The sequence below is a fragment of the Pseudopodoces humilis genome, chromosome 18 (assembly GCF_049639895.1).
Source record: "Pseudopodoces humilis isolate 2021_Gansu_Grassland_sample_001 chromosome 18, ASM4963989v1, whole genome shotgun sequence".
Lineage (NCBI taxonomy): Eukaryota > Metazoa > Chordata > Aves > Passeriformes > Paridae > Pseudopodoces > Pseudopodoces humilis.
Genome location: NC_142217.1, coordinates 17,196,265 through 17,223,546, shown reverse-complemented (window position 1 = coordinate 17,223,546; position 27,282 = coordinate 17,196,265). Strand labels below are relative to the sequence as shown.

Here is a 27,282-nt window from a genome sequence, read left to right as displayed (position 1 = left end):
TCGTTATCACTGCCAAGCCTTGGTTCAAGGCTTGGGGATTTTTCCCTTGGTTTATTGTGGCTGTTGCTGGTGTAGTTTTAGGGGGTTCTGCCAACCTCCTACCCTGGGCAGGGATATCTTCCACTATCCCCATCCAGCCTGGCCTTGGGCACTGCCAGGGATCCAGGGGCAGCCACAGCTTCTCTGGGTACCTGTGCCAGGGCCTGCCCACCCTGTGACTGAAGACCATCAGTCAAAATTCCTCTAAACCTCAGCCCACGTCCTGCCTGGAGATTCCAAGGCTTGAGGTTCATGTCCCTTGCACTGCTCTCAAATAAAGATGTGAGCAAGGGTGCCAAGGGATCCACCAGGCACTCCAGAAGTGATCAAACATTGATTAAACCATCCCTAAACCCTCCTCATCCCAGCAGGGATCACTGCCTGGAACACCAGGCTCAGCCCAGGCACCAGCATCTCCCATCCCACAGCTCCCAGCACGACCAGCAAGGGTTCCACTGGGAGGGGTTTAACTGGGGCTGAAGGAACCCAGATGTGATCTTTGGAGTATTTATCTGAAGGGACTCATGTGACACGTACCCAGTGGTGGGCACTGCCCAGGTGATCCCGGTGCAGCTCCTGGGAGCAGCAGGAACGTGCCCACAGTCCGGGCAGGGATCAGCCCAGCCCTCCAGGGACGGGCCCTGCAGCCTTGAGCAACCTCCTGCTCACACCCCGGTGTTTGTGGTGCTGCCTGAGCAGCGGGGTTTGTAGGAACTCTTCTCTCGTAAGCAGGGTAAAGAACGCCACCGTGGTTTATGATGTTGTCACAAGGCACTGGGGATGGGAAGGAAATTTCCACTCACCTGTCTCTGTGGCCACAGCACAGACAAGGGTCAGGCAGGAGAATCCCAGGAAAGGCACCTCTAAAGGAGCCTCCATCAGCCCATTTCCCCTCCCAACAGCTTGCTTCCTACGGCCAACAGGTCTTGGCACCAGTGTGTAGATATCACTGGGATGTGGAGAGTGAGAGCTGGGTTTGCCTGGTCCCTGTGAACCCCCAGACCTGGGGGATGGGGAAATGGCTGATTCAATCCTGTCAGCCCACAGGGCACCATCTCCTGGGGCCAGCTCCCAGCAGGCCTGTGGCATCCATCTGTCACCAGCCCAGGGCTCCTTTGGGAAGAATTTTAACTTGGGCAGAAGGAATCCAGATTTCATTTATTTTTGGGGTACTTAACAGGAGAGATTGATATAGCACATATCCAGATTTCAGCTGGTCCTTCCTTGCAGCAGCTCCCACGGTGCCACAGGGGTGCTGCCAGCGCTGTCAGGAGCTGAGCTGTCCCAAATCCCAGATCCCAGATCCCAAATCCCAGATCCCAGATCCCCAGTGGCACCAGCAGCAGGGGTGAGTCCCAGGAGCACCAGGACAGGTCCCTGGCCAGGGAAAAGGCAGCCAAGTGGCCGATCCAAGCTGCTGCTCCCCGTTCCTGGCACAGGAACGCTGCCAAGGACGGTGCCACTGAGGCCAGGCTCTGTGTCCCAACACGGTGGTGGCTGCAGAACACGGCAAGGTCACAGCCCAAACGCAAGGATTAACCCCTGTCCTTGGCTTTTAAACATTTACCACTCTTGAGGGAGCGGGGATGCTTGCCTGAGCCTTGCAGAGGAAACGCTCCTCACTCAGGTGACAAAGACATGAAATATTGCTGAGCACAGGCCTGAAACAGGACAAAACAAAAGCACAGCCTCGAGGGAAGGGTTTCCCTTTGCTGGGAGCTCCAGCCTCAGCAGCTGCCTGGCGTTCAGAGGTGCCAGGGACACGCAGAGGCCACAGCCCCGCTCTCAGCAGCCATCACTGGAGATGAAATCCTCGGCACCAAGGTTTGCTCAGTAAGATACACGGAAACTCTGCCCGTGGGAAAAGGCGTGGGGATGAGAACAGATAAATCTGTTCATATCAGCAGACACTTATTTTTGTCCTTGTTTGGGCTTGCACCGATTTGTTAGATAAGTGACAATAGCAACTGTGTCAATTAGTACAGGAAGTGGTGGCACCAAACAAGACAAGGCTTCCAAAAATACTTTTTAGGAATCACAGAGAACGTTTCCCTCATCCATCCACCTGGGCAGGAACAGCCCTATTTTATCCACCCCATGTTCCACTCCTCTCCTCATTTCACCGTGCAGATCTGCCACTTTTCCTTTGCTTTTCCATACAAGCCAAAGCACACAAAAGAGGGTCTGTACAGAAAACCAGATTTGAGGGTTGGATGATCTTTAATATCCCTTCCAATCCAAACAGTTCTGGGATTCTAAACCCAGACCACTCAAACTCCAAAAACCACTTAAGCAGATGCTAAAGAACATCACCAAGTACTGTCAGCACTCAGTCACAGAATCCTGGTTTGGGTGGCAAGGGATGCTGAAACCCATTGTGCCAGGGCCTCCCAGGGAAGAATCTCATCCTAAAATCCAGTCTAAACCTCCTCTCTGGCAGTTTGATTCCCCTTTTTCCCGTCACTCCATGCTCTTGAAATCCTTCAAGTGCTCTCTGCGAATCGGTGCTGGTCCATTTTAAAGACCAGAATCCCAGCTGCTGTCTGTATAAAAGTTATTGCCAAGTGTTCTGGTGCTGCACAACGTGGTGCTGCAAGGAAAGACCCCGGCAAATCCAGCACCGGGGTCAGCTGGAGAAGAGCCATAAAGAACCTGAGCAGCTCCTGTGACACTGCCTTATCTTCCCGTGTTTATCTCGGAGAGTCCCCGGGATTACACAACTGCTGCTGAAAGAGAACTTGCAGAATGATTTGCAGCTCGTAGCTGTGGCACAGGTGAGGTGACCTCTGGCCCTCCACTGAGCCCACGTTGTGTAAGAGTTTTCCTTCCAGTCGCTGCCTCGGTGCAGATGGAAATTTCCAGGGATCCTTAATGCGGACTGGGCGTTGTCTGCTGGAGAGCAGGGACGGATTTGTGTCAGTTCTGCACTCACAGACTGGTGTTTGAGCTGGGAAAATAACCATCCAAGTAGGATGAAGCCATTCAGGCCTTAATTCTGCTATTTCAAATTCTTAATTCTGGTGTTTAGAATAAAATCCACCAAGCTCCCATGGAAGGGATGGATGCTCCTGGTCCCGCACACCCCTGCAATGAGCTGGCCCCTGGCTGTCTTGTCAGCCCACCCGCTTTTCCATCCTCAAAAACCACAATCTCCTGTGCCCCAGCAGCTCAGAGACCTGGAAAATTGTGTAAACTCGGAATGGGGAGCTGGTAATCTGCAGAGGGGCTGAAATACCACCACTGCTTTTCATTCTGCAGGGCAAGCCCTGGCAGGGACTCAACAATTGAACTTCCTGAAGGCAATTTCTTGTATCCATCCTTGAAGAGTGAGCAGGGCCTGCTCAGGGATGGGTGATGTGGCTGGGACACAGGCAGGCAAAGCAAGGCCAGCAGCCAGCACTGAGTGTGGACGGGCAGGGGGAGTTCCTGGCTCCTGCTGGAACAATCTGTGCCAGGGACCACTGCCTCACTTGGCCACAGACACAGGGCCCAGCCTGCTCCTGAGCAAAGCTCCCCATCCCATTCCCCACTCTGGGGAACCCTTCCTGAGCACAGCTCCTCTGCAATCCCTCCCTGGCAGGGTGGGCAGGACAGGCTGCCCAGAGCAGCTGGGGCTGCCCCTGGAGCCCTGGAAGAGTCCCAGGCCAGGCTGGACGGGGCTGGGAGCAGCCTGGGATGGTGGAAGGGGTCCCTGCCCAGGGCAGGGGTGGAACTGGGTGGGCTTTAAAGGCTCCTTCCAATCTACACCATTCTATGACTCTTAGAGATGAATTCTGTCGGCCCAGCAGCACCAATCCCCCGGGAAAAAGGCCAGGCTGGAGCAGGAGGGAGAGGCAGAGATCCAGGGGCAGCTCCAGGGATCACCCATCCCACGGGCAGCAGCAGCAGAAGGCAGAGGCCGCCTCTCCTGCCTGGAAAAGCCTCCTGAGCCAGCAGCTTCCCAGCAGAGCAGCGCTGCTCCAGCAGCACCCTCCACATCCAAACATTCCCTGGAGAGAGCTGAAAGATTTGTTTCTCTATTTCAGTCAGCACAAGGCTGAGCACCGGGCTGCCCACCCGTCCTCCCCCACGAGCTGCCAGGGATCCCGCTTCCTTTGATCCTGCTGCAACCCTGGAGCACAGCGTGACCCAATTTCCTCACCACTGCTGCCAACTCCGAGGACACACTCTGCTAGAGTTCCTGGGAGTGATTTCCCTTCTCCCAGCCGGGTGCTGAGCAGCCGGGACAGGGCAGGGGCACCGCGGTGCCCTCACCCCACGGCAGCAGCTCCGCGCCAGGCTGGGCTCCCCACGGGGCAGCAAATTACACAGGCACCCAAAATAGAACTGATGAGCACCAGGATCTGCCTCCTGCCAGCACAGACATTATTCCCAAACACAAAGGGATGAAATTATGACAAAAAAAGAGACACAAAAGGCTGACGGAGCTCGGGACATCTCCGCAATGAGCCGCGCTCAAACGCGCAGAGATGAAAAATGCACCAGCTCAGGGGATGCTCCTCAGGTGGGACCAGCTCCAAGGGAACAGGTTTGGATGTTCCAGGGCAGGTGGGACTCCAGCCTGGCTCCCATTCAGAAAGATGCTACAGGAGGCTCAGGGAATGTGGTCCCAAAGGGGGTCAGGCTAAATTAAATGGATAATAGAGATGGGCTTTCATGTAACTCTGAATTCTTCACTTAATTCCCAAGAAATGAGCAGGACAGTGTTGGTGCATTAGTGACTGCTCAGGAAGGCTCCTGCAGTGCAGAGGGGCTGTAGGGCTGTGGTGGGGTTTGGGTTCATTTTTAACCCCTGAAGGGAAGGTCATTTCACAGGATGGGTTGGGTTGAAGGGACCTCAAAGCCCACCCAGTGCCACCCTGCCAGGGATCCAGGGGCAGCCACAGCTCTCCTGGGCCTGCCAGCATCTGCTTTGATAAATATTCCTGGTGAGGCATTGGGTGAGAGCAAAAATGTCACCAAACCAGATAGGAACAGGTCATTTCTAGCAAGAAAGACAGGAGACCAATTATAAATACTAAACATTTATTATTTTTCTCATAGGAAGGTTGCAAGATTCAATTTCAAACAACAGGACAAGGGCTTTCATTGCTGTTGGGATTTTGTTTTGCTTCTTTTAAGGGGAAAGAGAGAAGGAGGAACTGGTGTAAAGATACTACCAGAAGCAGTGCAAATTGAGATTAATTTCTTTCTTCAGCATCCCAGTGCTGAAACCACAAGCTAAGCCTTTCCCAGTTCAATCAAACCCATTTTCCAGTTTCTTGTACATCGCTGAACACAGCCAGGGCCCTCCTTCTCCTTCACCCTTCCCCTCCAGGAACACCCAGCAGTGACAGTGAGCAGCAGTGAAGCCTGGAGAAGCCAACACACTTCATCAGGGTCTGACCTGACCAGAACAGAACGCACAGAATTCCCTCCCAGCCATGCCCAGGGCAGGCTCCCTCTGCTGCAGCTGCCCAGCGCTGCTCCCCAGGCTCCTGCCACAAACACCAGCTACACATCCACAAAAACACGGGAGAGGGAAACCAAAGAATCCAAGAACACTTCACTTTCAGCTTTAAACTAAGGAAGGCAAGCTTTAAACAGGAGTTACTGACACCTTGTGCACCGTTAGACAGCTGGGAACGGGAGGCAAGTCCTGCTCACAGAAAATGTTCCTTGAAAGCACCCCAAGGCACCAGGCCCGTCCCCAGCAGCAGCAGCAGGAGCTGTCCCAGCCACAGCCCGGGGCTGCCACGTGCAAATCCCATCCTCTCCACGTCCATGGGGCTCCCCTCCCCTCAGAAGTCGATGTTTGCCAGACCTGTGTGAAGAGAAAGAGGGATTTGGGGGAAGGAAGGAGGGTTTATTATTCCCTGCCCTTCACTGAAACCAGGTCAGCTACATACAGCAAGAAAGATGCTTTGAGAGTTAATTCATTTTTTTAAACTTAAACATAAAGGATTTGGTGTGAGGAAAGCAGGAAACGGGTTGGGCTGCACTTTTTTGATTTTTTGACCCTTTTTTGATTGTGATTTAATTGATTTGATGAAGTCAGTTTGCAGGAGCACTGGAGTTATTCATGGCAGAAGGAACACCACAACGTTCAGGAACCTCAGGGTCTGCCCATGAAATGAAGAAGACAAAGCAGGGGAAATCACCACTAACGAGGGCAGTAAATCCACACTGGATAAAAAAGCCCTGCTTTAGATTAAGGCATATCCATGTCCATTGGACACTTGATGATCACCTTTGAGATCACTGCCTGTTTTAACTTCTCCCTGCACCCCTCAGCCCCAGTTCCCCAAACTGTCCTAAGCCCTTCTCTAACAACAGCAAAAGAACAATGCTGAGATCCCCAACACAGGGGAACTTTGGGGCCTTAGCTCCTCTAAAAATGAGTTGTGTATTACAGTCACCACCTCTCAGCCTGAAGGAATCCAGTGCAGAACACGGCTTTTTGAGCTCAGAGCTCTGGAGGATTCAGGAGAACACCACCACAAGGCAGCAGCTCTGTCACAGCAGCAGCAACAGGGTGTTGAAGAGCTCCTTTCACCAGTTTTTATTTGATCTCCTTTCACCAGCTCTGTCATAGGCTTTGCTGCCCAGCCAGGCTGCAGAGACCAAATCTTTTCCCGTTTGCTGAGGAACAGTCAATAAAATCCGCTCTTGGATACTCTGTCAGGAGCAGGGGAAGGGCAGAGAGGATGCAGCAATGATACAAGTGGCAGGCAGAGGTTTTTCTGGAAAGACTGAAGTCCTTGAAATTGCAGCCAGAAGTAGAGACAAACTGACTGCAATAGAGTTGTCTTTCTAATCTGGACAAATACAGGCTGTGGCCATCCACCCCTCAGCCAAACAACCATTCCCCTCATTTCATCATTTCTTGGGCAGCAGCAACATCCAAATGCTACAGAAAGCCTCAATCAAGTCTCTCTCTCTCTCTCACACAAATTCCAGTCTGGGAGAGACAGAATTTTAAGAACAAAAGGAACATGCAGAAGAGGTAATTTCAGAGGGAATACTTTTCCCCGGGGAGAAAGTGCTGTGGAAAACTTCAGTGTCAGATGGCTGCAAATGGGGACAGAGCAGAGAAGCCTGGGATAAGTAATACAAATTTATTTTTGTGTTGTCAGGACACTGTGCCTTCATATACCGTGTGCCCATATGGCACTTCCCATGCATGGGATTTGTAAACCTTTCAATTAGCACTGATGGGATAAAGCAGGCAGTTATTTAAAGTAACCCATACGGCATCTTCTGGTGGAAAAACTCCAACTCCCCTGTACTGGACAGGCTTCCCACTTGGATGCCCATAAAGCCTCCCAAGGCTGGGGAGGAACAATCCCCAGCTGGGAGGTGCTCCAGTCCTGGAGCAGGGGGGCTCTGAGGCACAGCTGCTGTGACATCCCAAGCCCAGCCCTCCCACAGGACATTTCCATGGCAGGATCACCCCCAGCTGCAGGAGAACATTACCCAGGTTGCTGCTGTCCTTGCAAGCCCAGCAGATGCAGTAGTGCTGCATCAGTTGTTCAAACAGTTCCTTTTCATCCAGGAATTCAAGGGCTTCTATTCTGCAAGAGTAAAATAGAAGTCGGGATTTGAGCTGGACTCTCAGCAGAATTTTTACTGAATTGTTCACTCCATGGGAGTGAAAACTGTGACCAGAAAGGCAGTTACCTCTCCAGGGAATAATTACAGGTGTTTATCCATGATGCCACCCCTGTCAATGTATGGAACAAGTGACCCACAGGGTGCTCTCAGCTCCTCATCCCTGGAACTCCCTGTTCCAGGACTCATCCGTGGAGCTCCTCACAAAACCAGGGCTGCAACTGAGGCTCTGAAGGGGCCAAAGTTCCTAAGTGAACTCCCAGGTGTGAAATGCTGCAAAGGAACACTCTGGGAAAGGCTTTTCTAAAGAAAAAGCATTTGCCTCACTGCTACTGGAGGACAGAGTTTACATAACCCTATTTCCTGGCATGTGGAACAAGTGCAAGGAGCTGAACAGATCCAAGGTAGCCAAAAATGCTGCAGAGAAAGCACGAGCTCTGTGTCTCCACCAGTGCCATATGGTCCCACCACACATCCCTGTTCCTATTTAAACCACCTCTGATTTCCACTCTCACCTGTTCAGTTCCAGGCTCTGAGAAACCCCCATACGTGAATATTTTGACCAAGGTAACTTGCTCAGCTAATTCCAACTATGAATGACTCACAGCATTTCACATTTCACATTATATCCCTAAGTCACTCCTTAAAATTTCCCGGTGTTTAGCATTTAATGCAGAAATATTAACAAAATCCAGGCAGATCAGTGACTGTTAAACAGCCTTTAGTCCCTGCTCTGAGCTCTGCAGAGCCAGCAGTCTCCCCCTCATGATTTCAACGTGTCATGGTTTAACCCCAGCCAAGATCTTCACAAGGAACATCTTGGGGACTGCAAAAAGTCAACACAGCATTTCTGTGGCATCTCCCATCTGCAAATTTCTGTCATGAGAGATGCCTTCTGTCACACCCAAATAAGCCACCACTACTTCCAGTCTGCTCCTGGCAGCGTTCACCCTCTGGATCATCAATCCAGGCATTATCCTGGAGCTCTGCAGAGCTTCAGGCTCAGCAATGTTGTGTCTCCCTGGGCAGCACCTGCCTGCAGCCTCCTCTCTGTTACACCTGGATGGGAAGGACCTCGGAAATGGCATCTGCAGATGACTTTTGGGTCCAAAAGTGGTACCTTTTGACATCAGCCTGTGGCAGGAAGCTGTACACCTTCATCATATCGATGGCACGGGCGTTTTCCCAGCCATTTACCAGCAGCCGTTCCCTCTGGAAAACAAAGGGCAGCACAGCTCTCACAGGGTTCCAGGGAAAGTCCCTGAGGACAGCAGGACAGCGTTGCCCTGTAAGGATTTCTCTGGGCAGCTGACTGAGCTGTGCTCTGAAGAGCTCCCAAGCTCTTCCCTAACCTGTGCTGCTGATCTGTGCAGGGTGGGCCCTGAGCAGGAGCTTCTGTGCAACACTGACATTCAGCTATCAAAGAGAAGCTCTGGGGTGACCTAACTGTGGCCTGCCAGGACCTGAAGGAGCCAACAAGAAACGTGGAGAGAGACTGTTTACAAGGGCTGGAGTGCCAGGACACAGGGAATGGCTCCCACTGCCAGAGGACAGGGTTAGATGGGATATTGGGAAGGAATTACTCCCTGGCAGGGTGGGATGCCCTGGCACAGGGGCCCAGAGCAGCTGGGGCTGCCCCTGGATCCCTGGCAGTGCCCAAGGCCAGGTTGGACAGGGCTGGGAGCAGTCTGGGAGGGTGGAAGGTGTCCCTGCCCTGGCAGGACTGGCACTCCATGGTCTCTCAGTCCCTTCCAAGCCAAACCACGCCCCGATTCCACGATAACGTGGCCATCAAAGGGCTCGGGGCCTGCCCCACCGTGCCCTGGTCCCTGCTGAGCCCCCCAGGGCACACTCACAACTCAGAGCCAGGCTACCACAGCCCAGCCCCAGCCCCCTGAGCTGTCCCCTCACCTGTGAGTCCAGGGAGCTGCAGAGCTCCACCCCGGCCAGGTTGCACTGCCGGCGCTGCAGGTTCTCGATCATGATCTGCCCAAAGCGGTCCCTCATGTTCACCTCAGGGAGAGAAGGAGACAAAAGTGGAGACAAAAGTGGAGACAAAAGTGGAGACAAAAGTGGAGACAAAAGTGGAGACAAAAGTGGAGACAAAAGTGGAGACAAAAGTGGAGACAAAAGTGTTCCCCCTTCCCACCACAACGGAACTGCAGGGAAAAGCAGGAACCGCTCAAACCCTTGCATCTCCTCAAGGTCACAAAAGGCACAGCGTGGCAGAGTGGCACGGCCTCACAGCAGCTGCCACTCCCCACTCCCTCCTCCTCCTCCTCAGGAGCTGCCCCAGGGACAGGGGACAGTGCCCAGGGACAGGGGACAGTGCCCCAGGGACAGGGGACAGTGCCCAGGGACAGGGGACAGTACTCCAGGGACAGGGGACCGTACTCCAGGGACAGGGGACAGTGCTCAGGGACAGGGGACAGTACTCCAGGGACAGGGGACAGTGCCCCAAGAGCAGGGGACAGTGTCCCAGGGACAGGGGACAGTGCCCCAGGGACAGGGGACAGTGCCCAGGGACAGGGGACAGTGCCCAGGGACAGGGGACAGTGCCCAGGGACAGGGGACAGTGCTCCAGGGACAGGGGACAGTGCCCAGGGACAGGGGACAGTGCCCAGGGACAGGGGACAGTGCTCCAGGGACAGGGGACAGTGCCCAGGGACAGGGGACAGTGTCCCAGCAGGGCTGGCAGCACAGCTGCTCTGCTTTCAGCCCTCACAAACTCCCCCAGCTCTGCAGCAGTCATTTACAGCTTGCAGGATCCTGTCACTAACTCCTGGAGCCACCCAGCTCCCCCGAGGCAGTGCTTTACCTCCACAGGGAGACACGGGGCTCATGCTGATGTGCTTTTTCTCCACTTTGCCAAAGAACACAGAGGTAATTATGTAATGTCATGATCCAGAGCCAGCACTCAGCATTGTTTCTTTCTCCTCTGCTTTAGCTAAATCAATATTCTATGGTTTTTTCCACGTATGGATTAAGTCTCAATTATTTTGCTTCAACATAGTCCAGAAATTGTCTTTCAGAATAGAAGTATTTTCTCTATATTGGGCTAACCAAGCTACAAGTTAAAACACATTACTACAGAAATTCAGCAGAAATTGCTGTTTCTACAAAAGGACATGGCCCACTCTCATTCCTCAACAACTCCCACCTACGAGAGCAATTTTAATGGCAACAATGCAGGTCTCAAAATGCCCCTTTGGCTTTACCTGCTCATAATTGATAACCATGGCCACGGGGAAGGTGCTTGCTGCCCACTTGAGCAGGTTTGCAGACTGCTGGGGGGTCATGTAAACCAGCACACACTCGGCCACCAGCAGCGTTGGCAAACTGCAAAACAAGAACCAAAGGAGAACGTGATTTCCAGCAAAAGAACAAGAAAAAGCTAAAAAGGATCGTGAGCAAGCAAGTCACTTCGTGTCCACAGAGTTTCCTGAAACAGCTCCATTTTTTATGAACCAGACACTGAGGACTGAATGAAATCTCTTCATCACATTGAGTAAAACTGGGATTTCTGGCAGCTGAGAATTAATGAACCACAGGAGACTCCCGTGGCTGTGAACCAGAGATTTTAGGGATCAATCTCCCCAGAGTCAGCCCTGAGCACAGAGCAGTGTGCATTCTCCAAGTCCTCTGTGACAGCAGGAACTGAGGTGTGTTAAAATTCCCTCTGCAGGACAATTGTGCCCTGTGGGCACAGCTCACAGTCCTGCAGAGATCAGTGAAATCAGGCATTAATGACAAATTGAAAAAAGAAAGTTTTCTCTTAAAAAAAAAAAAAGTTTTAAGAAGAATTTTAATTAGACAAATTTGTTCACTTATCTCTAAAACAATTTTCACATATTATTATCTAACAAAATGTAATCTATAGTTTGCACGTTGCCTCTTCCCCCTCCATCCACAAAACAACAAAAATAGACATCCACACAAGTGATTCTTCTTCACAATTATTGAGTTTGCTTTTAATTGCTGGAATGAAAGGGGGAAAAAAAGTCACTAGAAGCAGGAGAAATTCCACAAGGAGCAGCAATGTAGGCAAGCAAGGCAACATTTCAGAGGATGGAAGTGTAAAGAATTAAATGGCAATTTGATGCATTCTGCTTCCCCATATGCTCTCTCCCACCCAGCCAGATCGCTGCTATTTATATTGCTTAGATTTTAAAGGTCTGTCCATCATCCACTCAAAAACTCAACTCCTGCCCCCCCAGAGCCTCATGCTGAACAAGAAAACCCCAGAGGAGCTTTGGGATTCAGACCCCAAGGACTCCATTGCAGTCCCACCCAAAGGTTCAGGGAACAACAGGGGTTTAAGAGGAGGCCGCAGAAAATAATTACAGAGATAAAACTCAGAGAATCCTGGAATGGTTTGGGTTGGAAGGGATCATAGGGACCACCCAGTGCCACCCCCTGCCATGGGCAGGGACACCTTCCACTACCACAGCTCCAAGCCCTGTCCAACCTGGCCTTGGACAAGGGATTCCACAAGCTTCCACTGAAAAAAACAAACCAAACAAAAACCAAAGCAAACCAATGGAAACCCTATGATCTTACTGTACATCCAAGCTGTGTTTCTTTAGCTTTTCCTCCAGATCCGATGAGAAACGGAGGTCTGCTCCCACTATGGAATATCGACTGGAGTCCAGGCTGTGGGAATCTGCAAGGCAAGAATTTGGAGAGACTAACGTTAAAAATCAGAGGGCTGCTGGAGTTCTGAATCCAAAAAAACTACACAGGAGCACATGGATTGGGAGCCAAAGCTTGGTGTGCTGTACTGAACTCTGAGCAGCAAACTCTTCCCCTTCAGACATGAATTCCCTTCCCAGTTGTGTTTTGCAGTGCTCCATCTCAGCAGACCCTGCACTGAGCCTCTCCCTCTGCAGCCACGCTGAAGCAGAGAGGTTATCCCAGCCGTTACCATGGCTCCCAGGAATGCAGAGAGAAGAAAAATGGCAAGATTAAAGGCAAGATTTTTGTTTTGAGTGTCTTCTCAGATGGCACAAGGTATGTGTATAGGAACTACATGAAAGTACATAAATTTCTGAAAAGCTGACAATATTTCAAATCTTAATAACAGATATAGCTATATCAACATAAATTAACTATCTATGTAGTTAAATAATAAATGTGGGGAGCAGATATGGACTTGGGGCCAAAAGAAGTTATCATTTAGCCTTTTGGTATGATTTAGTGGTGGTATTTAAGGAAAGAGTCAAATTATTGAAGGGACTCTGAGCAACAGATATTCCCCTGGGATACAACAGGATCCTGTGGGTTCTTGTGGATGCTTCCCAGCACAAAGGAGGGACAAATCCCAGAGTCCAAGGAGCCCCTGCCATGCTGGCACAGCTGGGAGGAGGCAGCAGAGCCTCCTGCCATCAGGAATTCTGACACCCAGCAGCAATGAATGCACCCAGAGGAGCCCAGTGCCCACAGGAGGCACTTCCCAAGTGCTGCATCAAACCCACCCAGAGCCAAAGTCCTGCAGGAATACTGGCATGGCTCTGGGTTCCAGACCTCCCTGGGCAGCCCCTTCCTGTCCCTGACCACCCTTTCCACGGAGAAATTCCTCCTGGTGTCCAAGCTGAGCCTCCCCTGGCACAGCTTGAGCGAGGAACAAAGAGAAGCCAAGTGGCTGAAGGGACAGGATGAAAGGGGTTTCCATTTCAGGAGAGGGGAACAAAAAAACTGGGGACAAGTGTGGGTTTTCCCAATTATTGTATCAAGCACTGATCAAACATTCCAGAGGATGCACCTCTGTTGAGTTTTCAAGTGACCACCTCCCTGAAAGAGGCACCAGCAAATGACAACAGCTGCCACTCCAGCAACACTTGGGAGCAGATCCAGGAATCAGAAACAGTTCAGAAAGAGAGTTACAAGGGAAAAAAAGAGAAAAAGAAAAAAAAAAAAGTTGTGCGGCAAATGATTCAACATTTTGAGTCAAGGCTTTTTCCATGTGCATGTTCTGTAATAGCTTTACTACTTCCCACACCCTTCTATTTAAGTGATTACATCAAGGCCATGATAATGGCATCAAAAAAAGCCACCCAAAAACCCCACCACACACAGGGAAGTGTTTAAATAGGGATTGGTTTCTGTCCATGGATACGGCACAGCGAGCGTCAGCCACCACAATTAGTAGGGAATTAATGCCAGCTCCCTGTCCAGCTTTGGAGCTTGGACACACAAATACATCAGTAAAGAACAGAAATAAAAGCCAGAAATAAACCACAAAACTTTTTAAGGAGAGAAGGAGCACAAAGATACCAAGGTGGAAGTCTGATTTGAGCATTTTTATCATAAAATCCCAAATTGGTTTGGATTGGAAGGGACCATCCAGTGCCACCCCCTGCCATGGGCAGGGACACCTTCCACTGTCCCAGGCTGCTCCAACCTGGCCTGGGAAGCTTCCAGGGATGGGGCAGCCCCAGCTGCTCTGGGAACCTGTGCCAGCACCTCCCACCCTCCCTGGGAAGGAATTCTCCTCAGTAGCTCACCTAAATTCCCCCCTCTTCAGTCTGATCAGACTGAACAAGGCAAACCTCAACTGCTCCATCACCTCCCACTTCAGGAGCAAACAATCACTGATGGCAGCTGCAACTGCCACTGTTCCCAGCCTGGAGGCCAGAAATCCATCCCCAAACAGCCCAAAAGCTGCAGCACTGCTGGGACATGGGCTGGCACAGCTCACTGCAGCTGGACACTCTCGGGGCTGGGCTGTGCAGGGCTGGACTGGGATGTTCCCTGGGGGTCCCTCCCCACTCAGGATGTTCTGTCAATTATGAAGTCAGCAATCTGCTGCCCAAGATGAGCAGCGGTGCTGCCAATGGATTTTACAATTCCTGCCCATCCACAGGGCAGCTGCAAAAGGAAAACCAAGTTCCAGCTTGGCAGCACAGTCACGTGGTCCCCATTGATTTCTTCTGAGGAACAACAGTTTGTTTTAACTGAATTGATTTTGTGTGTATGTTCAAACCCCTGTGCTCATTCTTACTGCAGTGCTGTGACTCAGGCCACAATGCTGGCACTGACATTTGGTGGCTCAAACCACTGAAAATCCCATATTGCAGGTACCAATTCCTACCCAGGCACCACCACCTCGTGTTGGTTTCCAGTGAGGTTGTTTGGTTGGGTGTTCTCCTCTAGAGAGGGGATTTGTGTGGTACAAAGATTCTCTCTGCACTTGGCTGAAATGAAGGTTTGAGAAACACCAAACTCAGATTTAATTTGAGAAATACAAGGGAGGGGGGAGAGAAGGGGAGAAGGATGAGCCCCACCACTCCACCTACCCCACCCAGGCTCTCCTGGCCCAGGCTCAGGGTTCAGCTCTCCAGGGATAATCAATAGAGAATGCTCTGGGCACACACTTGTATGTTTATTTTCCGTGGCTTTGGCACAGAGGTAACAACACGAGTGGTTCCAATTTCACAGCCATAGAACAAGACAAGCTTGTAGTAACTGAGTAGCAGCAGGAGCTGCTTGTAGCTGCCTTTTGACCTCAGCACATTGAATCTTTTCTTCCCAGCAATGTTAGGAGAAGAAACTGCTGTGCTGAGGGAGGCCTCAGGCCCTCTCTGCTGCCAGGGCAGTGCTGCAGCCTCCAGGCACACCAAGCTCTTCCTCTGCCACAAGAATTCAGCTTTCTTCTCTTACTCTCTTCTCACATTAGTGCAACAATTTCCTGGAGGTTTTCCAAGAGACAGCATGCAGGATACTATTGATTCAAAGTGATTTCATTAGGATTTTCAGGCTAAGGTCTCTGGCAGCTTTACAGAGCGGCAGCCTGTTCTGCATGCTGCTCTGCCCCAGCTCAGGCTTCACTCCACCAGCCCAGCAGGGCACTGCCACACACCCAGTTCATCCTGCAGGCTCAGGGTCAGCCCCTGCAGGTCCCCCTGACACCCACCCTGGCTCACAAGGAAATCTGGGGATGGAGGGAAGCTCAAACAACCAAGCTGGCCCAGAAGGTGTGAGTGGCACACCAAGGGAACAGCTCACCAGGTGCAGTTTGTACCTGCCCAGGCAACAGAGCTGCAGCACTGCCCTCCCAGCACCAGCAGCATCCCCCAGCAGAGCAGGGAACCTTGAGAATGATCTGCTGGGGTACTGCCCCAGGGCTGCCACTGCTTTCCCTGGGGCTGTGACGGGCTCACCTCGCTGCACTCCTGGGCACCACCTCTGTCCTGGAGCTGCTCTGGCCACGGATGCCCAGCACACGCTGCCCTGATGCCACTCAAGCTGTGCACTGGCAGCAGCTTCTCATCCAGGGTGAGCAGAAAAGCTGTGAGAGAACCTGAATTGTGTCAATCTGTATTAGCACAGCTCAAAACCAGAATTCCAAACCATCTAAACAAATCATTCCTGGTACATCAGGGACAGGAGTGTGAGCTGATGTAGGGAGGCAGGCACAGGGAGGGACAGGACTCTAAAATCCTGCTCCACATCCCCACAGAAAGGAGGAACATTTGCCCACCTGGCAGTGCTGCTCCCCTGTGCCAGGTGGAATTCCCAGAAGATTGCACAGTCTAACAGCTGTGCCAAAGGTGCCCCTAGGATGACACCCAGCCTTCCAGAGGCCAACAACAGCTCCAAAGGGAAGAGTCAAAGAGAGGAAACACTTCTCAACACTGGCACCTAAGTTGTTTCCTAGCTTTTTCTCAAAAATACTTAAAATCACTTTGTATTTCTGGACCATTACTGAGCTCATGGTTTCATCCATCTATTTATTCTAATACCCAGATCCTGCAGGAAGGCAGCAATAATCATTTACATGTGAGGCACAAACTGTTTTCCCCCCCCATGTGCATCACTTTCTATTAATCCACATTGAAATCATCATCAAGTCACTAATTTCACAAGATACTTCTACAGTTCTTTACCACTCTTCAGAGTTTGGATTTGCCAACAAGCTGCCACTTACTAATCACTGTATTTTCCCAATTTTTTCTCAGTGTTGAACAACAACATACCCTCAAGCACAGATCTCCATCTCCTCCATAACAAAAATTAACAACATATGCTCGCCCTCCATCCCAGCTCCTCATCCATATGAGAACCATTCCTTCCCCACTGTGCCATTTCTTTGGCAAACTTTGCCACGGGACACAGTCAAAACACATTCTTGAAATCCAAGCACTATGCTGATGTCCTTTTCCAATAGACAGGTTGACTTAGAGAGCTCCAACAGATCTGGGAAGCACAACTTACCTTCCCAAAAGCCACGGTGACTCTTCCTCAACACCTCCGATTCCTGTGTTCCACTAAATCTGTCTGTTAGAGTTCCTATGATCTGTTCAGTCCTCCTGGCTTGGGGTTCCCTGCATTTCCCCTGGAGCCCATCTGAGTCACAGCCACAACCTTCCAGCTGCAGACAGTTTTAAATGAGGGCACAGACCAACCAGCAGCTGAAAGAATTCCTTGACGAGTTCCTTTAGATCTGTAAGAACTCTCTGCTCATCTGTTTGTCTAGCTATTCCAGCACCTCTCCTGCTGGCACATCCCCACAAAGCAGCTCCATTCATCCTCAAACCAGAGTTCACAGGGATCTGACCAGTGCCTGGGGGTCACCTCAAACTGGAGTTCCACAACACTTCCACCATCTCCACACGTCCTGGACACGCTGCTACATCCCAAAGATCCAGCAGAGCCTACACCAGCCTGGCAACAGCAAGGTTGAAGTTTTAACAGGCAGCACTGAGAAGGAACCAGAGGAGCAGCTCCAGAGAAACCAGTTTCACCAGTACACCCCAGTGCTGTGGGAACTGGCTGTTAACAGCCCTACATTCCAACAGTGCAGGCTGGTAAGTCTGCAGGTGTTTTGCTGCTCCACATGTTCCTGCAGCTCTTGAGGAACACAAAGGCAGCCCCTGGCATGGACTGGGGGTGCCTCTGGGCCAGAGCTGCTGCAGCAGATCTCCCTGAGCTCAGGTGGCCCCAGCAGGGCCTGCCTGGAAGCCAGGGGTCCCCAGGAGCCTTTTCTGAGCTGGGGCTCTGGCCTTTCCTCTTTGGAAGCCTGAGGGTACAAGGGAGATCTCTGCCCTCCAAAGACATCTGCAGGGCTGGGAAGTGAAGACACAATGATGTGCAGCAGTAAAATCTGCAGGATGTGCCCAGAGCCCGGGCTAGAGCTTGCCCAGGGGCCACAGGTGGTCACTGCAGGCTCTGCCAGGGCCACACCTGCACACACAGAGCACTTGCTGTGGTGGGTGCAGGGAATTACTGCCCCTCCTAAATTGTCCAAGGCAGCTGCTACAGCTCAGCATCTACACTGAGAACACAAACTCAATGGAAACCAGGGAATTTTCCACAAGTAAAAAGGTTTTCAAGTGCAATCCTAGCACAAACACACAATTCCAGAATGACTTGGGCTGGGAGGGACCTTAGAGACCATGGAGTGCCAGCCCTGCCATGGCAGGGACAGCTCCCACTGCCCCAGGCTGCTCCAAGCCCTGGCCTTGGACACTTGCAAGGATGGGGAGTCCACAACCTCCTGTTCCATAATGAGCTTAGAAGCCAAGAGAGTACAACCACATCACTCCACCTGAAATTATTATCTTTTTAATATCAAAATGTAACAAACAGCACTCATGAGCCTGGACTGTGCAGGCTGTGTTTCTGCTGTGAAAACTCTGCTAAATGTAAAGATTTGTGCTCTTAATGAGACAGAAAGCAGATAAACACTCAACAGATATTTTAATCCAGTATCCATGCCTCTCTGTAGCACTTTTTACTTTCCTGTGACAGAAAAGGAACTACATATGAGAGAAAAAGAAAAAAAACCCAACAACTTTCTGCCAGAATAAAACCACTTAAAGAGAAGACATTTCTAACATGACATGGAACAAATGGGCAAGAGTCTGTAAGAAAAGAAAAAAGCCTCTTTTCCCTCCCAGTTCTCTGTCCAAACAGCATTTCAAACATTAAAAGCCTGCCCACATAGCAGAACAAAATGATCAGAAAAGTTTTAAAAGTGCTGCAGTACATCACTGACTGAGTTTGAAGATGACTCACCTATTAGAAGAGAGTCCCCTGAATGGGATTCCATAATTGGTTTTGACAGGGGAGGTTTTGATCTGTGGGAAGAAGGAAGAAGCATCTCAGAGCAGTTAAGCCTGTTGAACAGTGTGCTTACAGTTTTTTTCTTATCATATATATATGTGTGTGTGTGTCTGTGTGTGTGTGTGTATCAAAAGCAGCCAAGGGAATATCTCTGCCCTCTGCTGGAAAGGAAAACCTTTGCAAGTTTGGTGAAGTTTGAGCTGAGTTTCATACACAATTTCTTCAAGTTTGGAGAAAATCTTCCAAGAGAAATCCAGCTGCTCTGTAATGTGTCCTCAATAACCCTTAACGGATCCATTCCAACAGGACATTCCCATGCAGCAGCAGCTGTCCTGCCTCCAGCTGATCTGGCACATCTGGGAATTCAGCACTGTCCTCAACACTAAGAGAAGACTTAATCACCTCTAATTGCCCTAATTGAGTGTCCCTGGCACACAGCAAGCTCTGCTTGGTTCCCTAAAGCTTCCACACCTCGCCTTCCCCAGCCTGGGACAGCCTGCAGAGCCTGCCTGCTAATGAACCTTTATTCAAAATGAAATTCATGGAATGGTTTGGGAAAGGACCTCAAAGCCCATCCAGTGCCAGCCCTGCCATGGCAGGGACATCTCCCACTGTCCCAGGTGTTCCCAGCCCTGTCCAGCCTGGCCTGGGATGCTCCCAGGGATCCAGGGACAGCCCCAGCTGCTCTGGGCACCTGTGCCAGGGCCTGCCCACCCTCACATCCCAGAACATGAAGAGTTTCTCAGCAGAGATGAAATAATGACACTGACAGCCAGTCTCCCACAGCTGAACATAGGCCTCAGACTTACTTGATATTATGTATTTTTCTTGCAACGATCATTGGAAAATCCACTTCAAAATATTTTCTAGGGAGAAGATTTTCATCCTGGGAATTGCAGGAAGACACTAGAATTAGGGACACTCAAGTTTCACATGCGCAGGACAAGACAGAACCTCAGATCCTGAACAGTTCTGGTTTGGCTTACACTGGCATTTTTATCAGTGCTGTGACAACGTCCCACAGATTAAAACCCCCTAAAATCCAGCAAAAATCAGCTGAGAAACATTAGAATGCCCTCTAAGAGTTAAAGAAATTATTTAACACTTTATGTAATCACAGGACCCCAGGACAGCAGGGGGTGGAAGGGAGCTTTGACGCTCATGCAGCCCAAGCCCTGCCCAGGCAGGGTCACCCAGAGCAGGTGACACAGGAACGCGCCCAGGTGGGGCTGGGATGTCACCAGAGAGGGAGAAAAATCGAATCTAATCTAATCCCAGACACCAGGTCACAGGGACGCACACTCCAACCATGTATTCTGGGGAGCTGGGAGAGCACAGCTACAGGAATCTGCCACAGCATTTACCACAGCCTTGCAAGGAAAGAACAAGGCACGTTTTGCACACCCAGACAGTGACCACACTCCAGGTTCTCCTCCAGCCCACGGCCAGAGCACGAGCACACCAGCCTGCCTGGACTACAAAAGAGGGGAGAGCTCTTCATTCCATGCTGGCACAATTTCCCAGCCTGGTGGAGAAGCTGAGCCAAGTCTCTCCCCTTTGTGATGGATGCTGCTGCCTGCTCTGGCTGTCAACCCTGGGTTTCTGACATGAAAGCAGCACTCAGAGCACTCAACGCTGCAGGAACTGGCTCCCAGCTTCTGTACATTCATTACACCACACCTGCTCTCTGCAAGGACAAAGAATTGGAATTACAGGCCCCACTTCAGCTTTTAAAATCACCGTTACCAAAACAGGACATTGGCAGAGATTTTATAGGAATGCAGGTAAGATAAAAGCTTCCCATCTCATGGAAAAAAAACAGATCAGAATTGTCTCCCTTGTACTGATGGAATACAATGAATTGTGACCAAGCAAAATGCTCCTCAGGCTTCCCTCCAGAACCCAAATTTACCAATGTAAACGCTAATGAGAAGACAAGTCACTCAGAGGAGCGTTCATCCAGAATAATATTGTCATACAACACCTGAATAACTGAATTTCCATGAATTACACACACACACAAACACTCCTATGCATGGAACAGGCTGCCCAGAGCAGCTGTGGCTGTCCCTGGATCCCTGGAAGTGTCCAAGGCCAGGCTGGATGGGGCTTAGAGCAGCCTGGGATAGAGGGAGGTGTCCATGCCCACAGCAGAGGGTGGGACTGGATGTATTTCCAGATTCCTTCCAATCCAAACCACTCTGTGATTCCATGATTTACATAAATAAACTCACAACTGGAATCCCAGGGGACGTGAGGGAAGTGTGGCAGCGGGTCAGGGAGTGATCCTGCCCCTGCACTCATCCCTGGTGAGGCACAGCTGCAGGGTCCAGTCCTGATCTCCAAGAAAGACCCAGAGCTGCTGGAGAGGGTCCAGCAGAGGCCACTGAGATGATTTGGGGTCGGGAGCATCTCTGTGATGAGGAGAGACTGCAGGGGCTGGGCCTGCTCAGTCTGGAGAAGGGAAGGCTGAGAGGGGATCCCATCAATCCATACAAATCCCTCCCAGGGGTGGCAGAGGATGGTGCCAGACTCTGTTCAGTAACAGGACGAGGAGCAGTGGCCACAAACTAAAACACAACAACTTCCACCTCGATGTGAGGAAGAAGCTCTTTCCATGAGAGAGGAAAGAGCAGAGCCCTGGCGTGGCAGAGCCCTGGAACAGCTGCCCAGGGAAGGTGTGGAGTCTCCCTGAGGAGACATCCCAAACCCACCTGGACACGTTCCTGTCACCTCCAGGTGACCCTGCCTGGGCAGGGGGCTGGACTGGATGATCTCCAGAGGTCCCTTCCAAGCCCAGCTCTCCTGGGATTGTGTGAGAGCTCCTGCTGTGCTGCCCCCCTGCCCTGTGAGACAGAGCCAGCCTGGAGGAGCCCAGAGCAGCCCCCCACAGGTTCCCCCAGCCCTGTGTCCCCTGCCAGGCCTGTCCCTGCAGCTCTCCTTACCTTCAGCCTCCAGAACAGGGTGTCCATGCCAGCCCCAAGGTTAACAATCTGACAATTGCATTCTGTCCTCTCTAGGAAAGCCTTGATCAGGTAACTGACCCCGTGCACACGAGCATAATAACCTGCAACACACACAAACCCTGTTATTGCCACACAACACTCCATGTTTAACACTCAGCAACACCTCCAGTCTGTAGGAAGAACAATGCCCTCTTTTCAAGATACCTAAGGGCTTTTGCTTTTCTTTTTTAATTACAAACAAAACCTCATGCACTGATGAAACTCAACTCCTTGGGTAAATGGAAGTTTTAGCCAAGTTTCACCTCAAGCAGAGCAGAATAATTCTACAGCTGCAGAGACCCAACTGTCCTGGCTCAAACCAACACTTCTGACTGCTCAGAGGAGATCTCAACACTGGGACACACAGAGACAGCCCATTCAGAACACAGAGAGCAAAGGAACAGAGTTTTGATTCACAGATTGATATTTAAGAGACCAGCTAGAACACGGAATTTCTGCTGTGAAAACACCTTGTCTCAATTCCTGCACACATTCCCTCCCTTCCCTGACTCCCAGTGTGCACAGGTTTTCTCAGGACACGTGAGGTGTCCCCATTCCAACTTGCCTCTGTTGATCTCAGGTGCTTTTCTTTCTTTGGCTTGTCTCACAAAGTACTGGATGTAAGGGTCCTTCCAGTAGCCAACACTCACAGCAAACCTGTGCAGCAGCAGGGAAAAGAGAGAATGATGAAATAAGGCCACCAAAATTTACCCTAAGAGATAGAGAGGCTGGAAAAGTCCCTCTGGCCTGGGTGTGCACATACAGACACGGTTTAAAAACCTGTTCCATGTGTGGAACTACTTGAATTAAGAGATTATATGAAGTTTAGTTAGAAATTTTAGTTGTTGCCATATTCAACAAGCATCTCTTGAATGGCTGCTTCACTATTGGATGAAATTTTGCAAGCAAAGACCCAAATCTCAAATATTCTCTCCTGGGGGACCCAGAAGATGAATTGTTTGTCTCCAGACACACAAATCAGGCTTTACTTCTGCACACTGTTACATGACAAGGCGTTTGCACTTATCCCAGAGCTCCTACACATCAGTTTAGCACAACGTTACTGTTTTAACACAACTTGAGTTTTCCAATTGATTCCGAAAGGAAAACTCTCCACCCAAACTCAACCACCCAAACATCTGCTGCTACAGAAGCCAAAGGGGCAGCCCGACCGACCAGCAAAAACAGAGCACAAATTCACACCGAGGCACAAGAGGCCAACGAAACTCATCCCGTTCCAGAGCGCATCCTGCAGAAGGAATCTGGAAACTTCGGGCTGCTCTTCCCTGAGGCACCCGGAGCAGCAGGGGCTGCCCACACCGCCCGGGGCCGGGGCTCGGAGCAGCCCTGCCCGGGGCACCGGGGGATCTCCCGCACACGCACCGGGACCGGCACCGAGCGTCACCCGCAGCCGCGCCCGGGGCACGGAGCCCCGCCGCCGGGAGAGGCCGGGGCCGCTCTCCGGGAGCCGCCCGAGCCGAGCCGTCCGCACTGCTCAGCCCCGGAGCTGCGGCCGGTGCGGTCGCTGCCCCCGCTCCGGTACCGTTTGCAGACGGACGCGTCCTCGCAGGTTCCCCGCACCGCCTCGTCCGCCTCGTCGGGGCCGGCAGCGGCCGCCATGGGGCGTGCGGGGCCCGGCCGCTGCCGCCACCCCTGCGGCCCGCCCCCCGCCGCCGCTCATTGGGCAGCGCCCGCCGGAACTCGGCAGCCATTGGTCCGCGCGCCCATCCATATGCACAGCGCCCAATGGGAGCGCGCGGCACGCAGCGCCTCGCCCAGGAAGCGGCGGCGGGAGCGCGAGGTGTACCGGGAGCTGTAGTCCGGGAGCCGCTCGGCGGTAACGGCGCGGATCCGCGGCTGGTGCTGTCCGAGGACGGGCGGCCCCGACAGAGAGCTCGCTCCGACCGCCCCTCATAACGCAGCAGCACCCGGTGCCACCGAGAGAGCGGCGCAGGAAGAGCCGTGGCGCCGCGCAGGATCGGCATCCGGGCTGCGGGCGGGACATCCGGGCTGAGGGCGCGGATCAGGCGCGGGGCGGGGGCGGGGCCGGAAGCGGCGGGGGCCGGGCCGGGCCGGGCCGGGCGGGCGGTGCTGGGGCGGCGGCGGGGCCGGGGGCGGCCGGGGCACAGCGGCGGGGCCCGGGCAGGCCGGGGCAGCGGCCGCCGCCATGAAGAAGCAGTTCAACCGCATGAAGCAGCTGGCCAACCAGACCGTGGGCAGGTGGGCGGCGGCGGGACGGGCGCGGGGGGCTCCGCTCCGCAGGCTCGGGGGGCGAAGGCTCGGTGGGATCGCGGGGAAGGCGAGGGGCGGCGGCCGCTCGGGGGGGAAGGCGCTCGGTCCGTGCCGGGCCTGGGGCTCTGTCTCGCCTCTCCGGGGGTCGCAGCCACGCCGGGCGGTTCCGCCGGGCCCTCGGGGATCCCGGGCCCCCTCCCCGAGCCCCCGGGGCCATTTGCATCGGGCGCTTCTTGGCCGCGCTTCGGCGGCTTTCACTTCCTTTCTGCCCGTTAATTTGGAAGTATTTGCTCTCTTTCTCGCTTTCTCTCACATCTAAGAAGACATCAGAGGGTGCCTTCTCCAGGACTTCACTGCCTCCCCAGGACTGAATTATACCAAAACTAACAGGAACCCTGTAGGTACAATTGCCCCCAGTTTCCAGCTGTTGGACTCTGTGAAGGTTTTAACTCGGTAGCAACAAATCTGTGCCCACACGGGGAAGTGCCCTGCAGCAGCAGCTGTCCCTGAGCTAAACATGCAAATGTCACCGCACTGCTTTTCTAGCAGAAGTCAATGCTTTCCTGCAGAAACTTCCTTCTGCTTTCAGTAAAGATTTAATCTGAAAATCAGTTCCTATATTGAGAGTATAAATTGAAAAGTCTGTACTGATACTGAAAGTATAAACTTATTATCGGAGTTTATGTCTTGGTGGCCTCCTTTCCAGTAACTCCCCTAGCAGGGTGTTTGTTTTCCTTGGAGCCCACACAACCCTGGCAGGTGTGCCAGCTAATAAAGCCCAAGGAGGAGATTTTTAATAGGTTTGTTTTGCTATTAAAGAGGGAACAACTTCCCGACCAGCTTTGTCCTCTCATTCCTGTTTCATATGAATCAATGGATTTTTTATGTTGTTGGAGAGGTTGTTGGCATTCCCTGTTTGCATGTGTCGGCCCCACAGCTTCAAATCCCGAGTGGAATTTGGAGTAATCCGGGTTGTACTGAGCAGGATAAACAGCTTGGGGTGCTTTGTGCTTCCAGGGGCAAATCTGAGTGTGGAGCAGCATTGGGAGGTGTGGGTGGGGAGCTGGCAGTGACCTTTGGCCGTGCAGGTGAGGGCTGTGGGGCTCAGGTGTGGTGTCTGGGCAGGTTCCTGTCACACACCTGTGCCACAGAGTCCGGGGTGCCCTGGCAGCCTGGGCATGCACGGGCTGGGGGCAGTCTGGTTCCATTCAAATGCAGACACTGCTGTCATTGGTTTTCATTCAAAACCCTATAAATGACACCAAGTCATTTGGTATTCATTAATTGTGACTATTTCATATTGCTCACCTGCTCACATTTCACGTGCTGGTCACCAGGACCTTATTTTGTTTCCCAGAGTAAAGCCATGTAGTAGGGATGGCTTTTAACAGATCTTTCAAATTTGCTTTGAGAAGCACTGCAGGACTCATGGAAGTCATGGCAGACACTCAGCAGGATCTTACAGGCAGTGTTATATGTTCTGTTGAGTTAGTGAACTCAGTTATTAGTTTTTCACACAGGGACTGAACGAGGAGACAAGTCCTGCATCACGAGGATCCCTGTGGTTGTGTGCAGAGGTGGTGGCTCGGTGTTCCAGGGCCCTGGATCCTGGGGGACCCTGCAGGGAAGGAGCTGCTCCCCAGGAGAAGCAGCGTTGGGAGGCGTTTGGGATCTGTGTCACATCCTCTGGGGCCGGTCCCTGCCTGGCTGCTGCTTCTCCTGCTCTGCTTTTCCCTCCCTCAGAGGTCCCTGGGGTGTGGGAGAGCAGCCTCCTTACCCTGAGCTCAGCAGGGCTGGGTGTGCGGTGGCACCGTGGGGTTGTTTGATTGAGGAGTGTCACTGCCCTTCTTCCAGCCAGCTTCCAGGGCTGCCATCCTGGGCCTTGGACCCCAAATACCAGGCCTGGCATCAGGGAAGTAACACCTTAATATGGGAAATAAGGAAAGATGGGCAAGAGCTCCAGCAAAACCGAGGAATGGTGTTTATGAGAAGCCTGTGAGTCCACAGATGGAATTTATGGAGTTAGGAAATACATGTAGGAAACTAATTAAAGAGGGGATTAGCTCAGTGGAACAGGATTCCACAATAATTAATAGATGTGTTAAATATTTTGCAGCAATTATCTCATGGCTGTTCTTGGCTGCCTTAAGTGTTCAATCTGCTGCTGAGGATTTTATATTTCATGTATTGGACAGATTTGTTGTCAGTGCTGCTGAGGGGCGCAGCACAAGCTCTGGGAAACCTAAAAAGTGAAATATCAGAGCTTGGGCCAGGTGACTGAGACACAGCCTGGCACTGGAGATGGCATCACAATGTTCTCAGGGCAGCCTTAGCTGGAGGAGTGAACTGGGAGTGCCAGTGTGCGTTGGTGTTCATGACATCCTAAAGGCTCTCACATCCAGTCAGGATAATTCCCAAAAAGCAGGGCTGGGACCTGCAGGTGAGCAGAGGCAGGGCTGGCCAGGAAATCATTAGTTCCACACCAGCTGAATGAATGCATTGCTATAAAGTGGCATCTTGCCCACAACAGGCACAGGGCTGATCACCCAGAGGAACGAGCTCAGAGCGGACTTGATCTTGAGCTGTGTCCTGAATCCAGCTGCAAACAGCTGGGAAGTTGTAGTTAGGCTGAAAAAAAATTAGTTGGGGAGGGAATGGAGAAGACGAACTTCATGAATTTCAGGTGGCGTGTGATTCCATAGGGGCCATATGCTGGGATTGCTTTTCATGGGATTTCTGTCCTAATTCCTCTAAAGCTTCATCTCTTTGGAGGCCCAGGGCTTGTATCCACCGGGAACAGCTGTGTGTGCTTGGCCTGGGCGCAGAGCCCTGGGAAATGGCAGTTGTGGCTGGCTCAGGACATGCTGTCTCACATCTGAGGAGGTGAGGTTGTACCTTCCCTTGGGATGCTTCCTCAGCACATCCTCACTCCAGCAGAGCACCTGAGTGTTAGGCTCAGAAACTTAAATGATGCTATGTTTGATGTCAGCAAAGTAATTCTTCACGTATCTACAAGGGCTTGTCTTGGTTTCCATACCCTTTTATAAATTACAAAGGAGACAGATTTGATTAGAAGCTTGGGAATATTCTTCTTTGTAGCTGCAGTCATCCCTAATGAAAATAAATGTTCAGAGCTATTGTCATCAAAGCTTTGCACTGATACACTAATAAGCATTTGAACTACATAGCTGAGTAATTTCCATGAGGAATAAGCCCATGGAGAGGTCTGGATCATGCTGTTTGCTTACAGAGCTCAGGTTGGTAATTAATGACATTTCAGGCTGTGACAATCTCCACGAGCCGGGCTTCCGGCCTCTGGGGACCCACTGCTGCTGCTGTTGTTGTTGCCATC

The 27,282-nt window shown here is 51.8% G+C and overlaps 2 protein-coding genes across 7 annotated transcripts in view; one reads left to right on the top strand and one right to left on the bottom strand.

Annotated features, from left to right (window-relative positions):
- Positions 1-5,047: 5,047 nt before the first annotated feature.
- LCMT1 (leucine carboxyl methyltransferase 1) lies at positions 5,048-23,339 on the bottom strand. The gene is made up of 11 exons (XM_005523099.3): positions 23,242-23,339; positions 22,264-22,355; positions 21,639-21,760; positions 19,503-19,579; positions 18,646-18,707; positions 12,190-12,292; positions 10,848-10,968; positions 9,541-9,642; positions 8,750-8,841; positions 7,495-7,592; positions 5,048-5,842 (listed from the first exon to the last, which is right to left on the bottom strand). Exons 1-11 carry the CDS (start codon positions 23,316-23,318, stop codon positions 5,820-5,822), a joined length of 969 nt encoding a protein of 322 aa, XP_005523156.1. The 5' UTR covers positions 23,319-23,339; the 3' UTR covers positions 5,048-5,819.
- A 456-nt stretch (positions 23,340-23,795) lies between these two features.
- The window catches only part of ARHGAP17 (Rho GTPase activating protein 17), a 40,917-nt gene continuing 37,430 nt past the window's right edge, over positions 23,796-27,282 (top strand). For all 6 annotated transcript variants that reach the window (XM_014252733.2, XM_005523224.3, XM_014252729.2 and 3 more), the window contains exon 1: positions 23,796-23,918. In XM_014252733.2, the coding sequence (XP_014108208.1) occupies positions 23,866-23,918 (53 nt within the window). In that variant the 5' untranslated portion in view covers positions 23,796-23,865. The remainder of the gene's footprint in view (positions 23,919-27,282) is intronic.

Coding starts and splice junctions, on each gene's coding strand:
- LCMT1 (XM_005523099.3), bottom strand. CDS start 23,318: ATGGCGGCCGCTGCCGGCCCCGACGAGGCGGACGAGGCGGTGCGGGGA. Junction 18,708..19,502: donor AGAAAAATACATAATATCAA/GTAAGTCTGAGG, acceptor TTCTTCCCACAG/ATCAAAACCTCCCCTGTCAA. Junction 12,293..18,645: donor AGGGGACTCTCTTCTAATAG/GTGAGTCATCTT, acceptor CTTGCCTTGCAG/ATTCCCACAGCCTGGACTCC.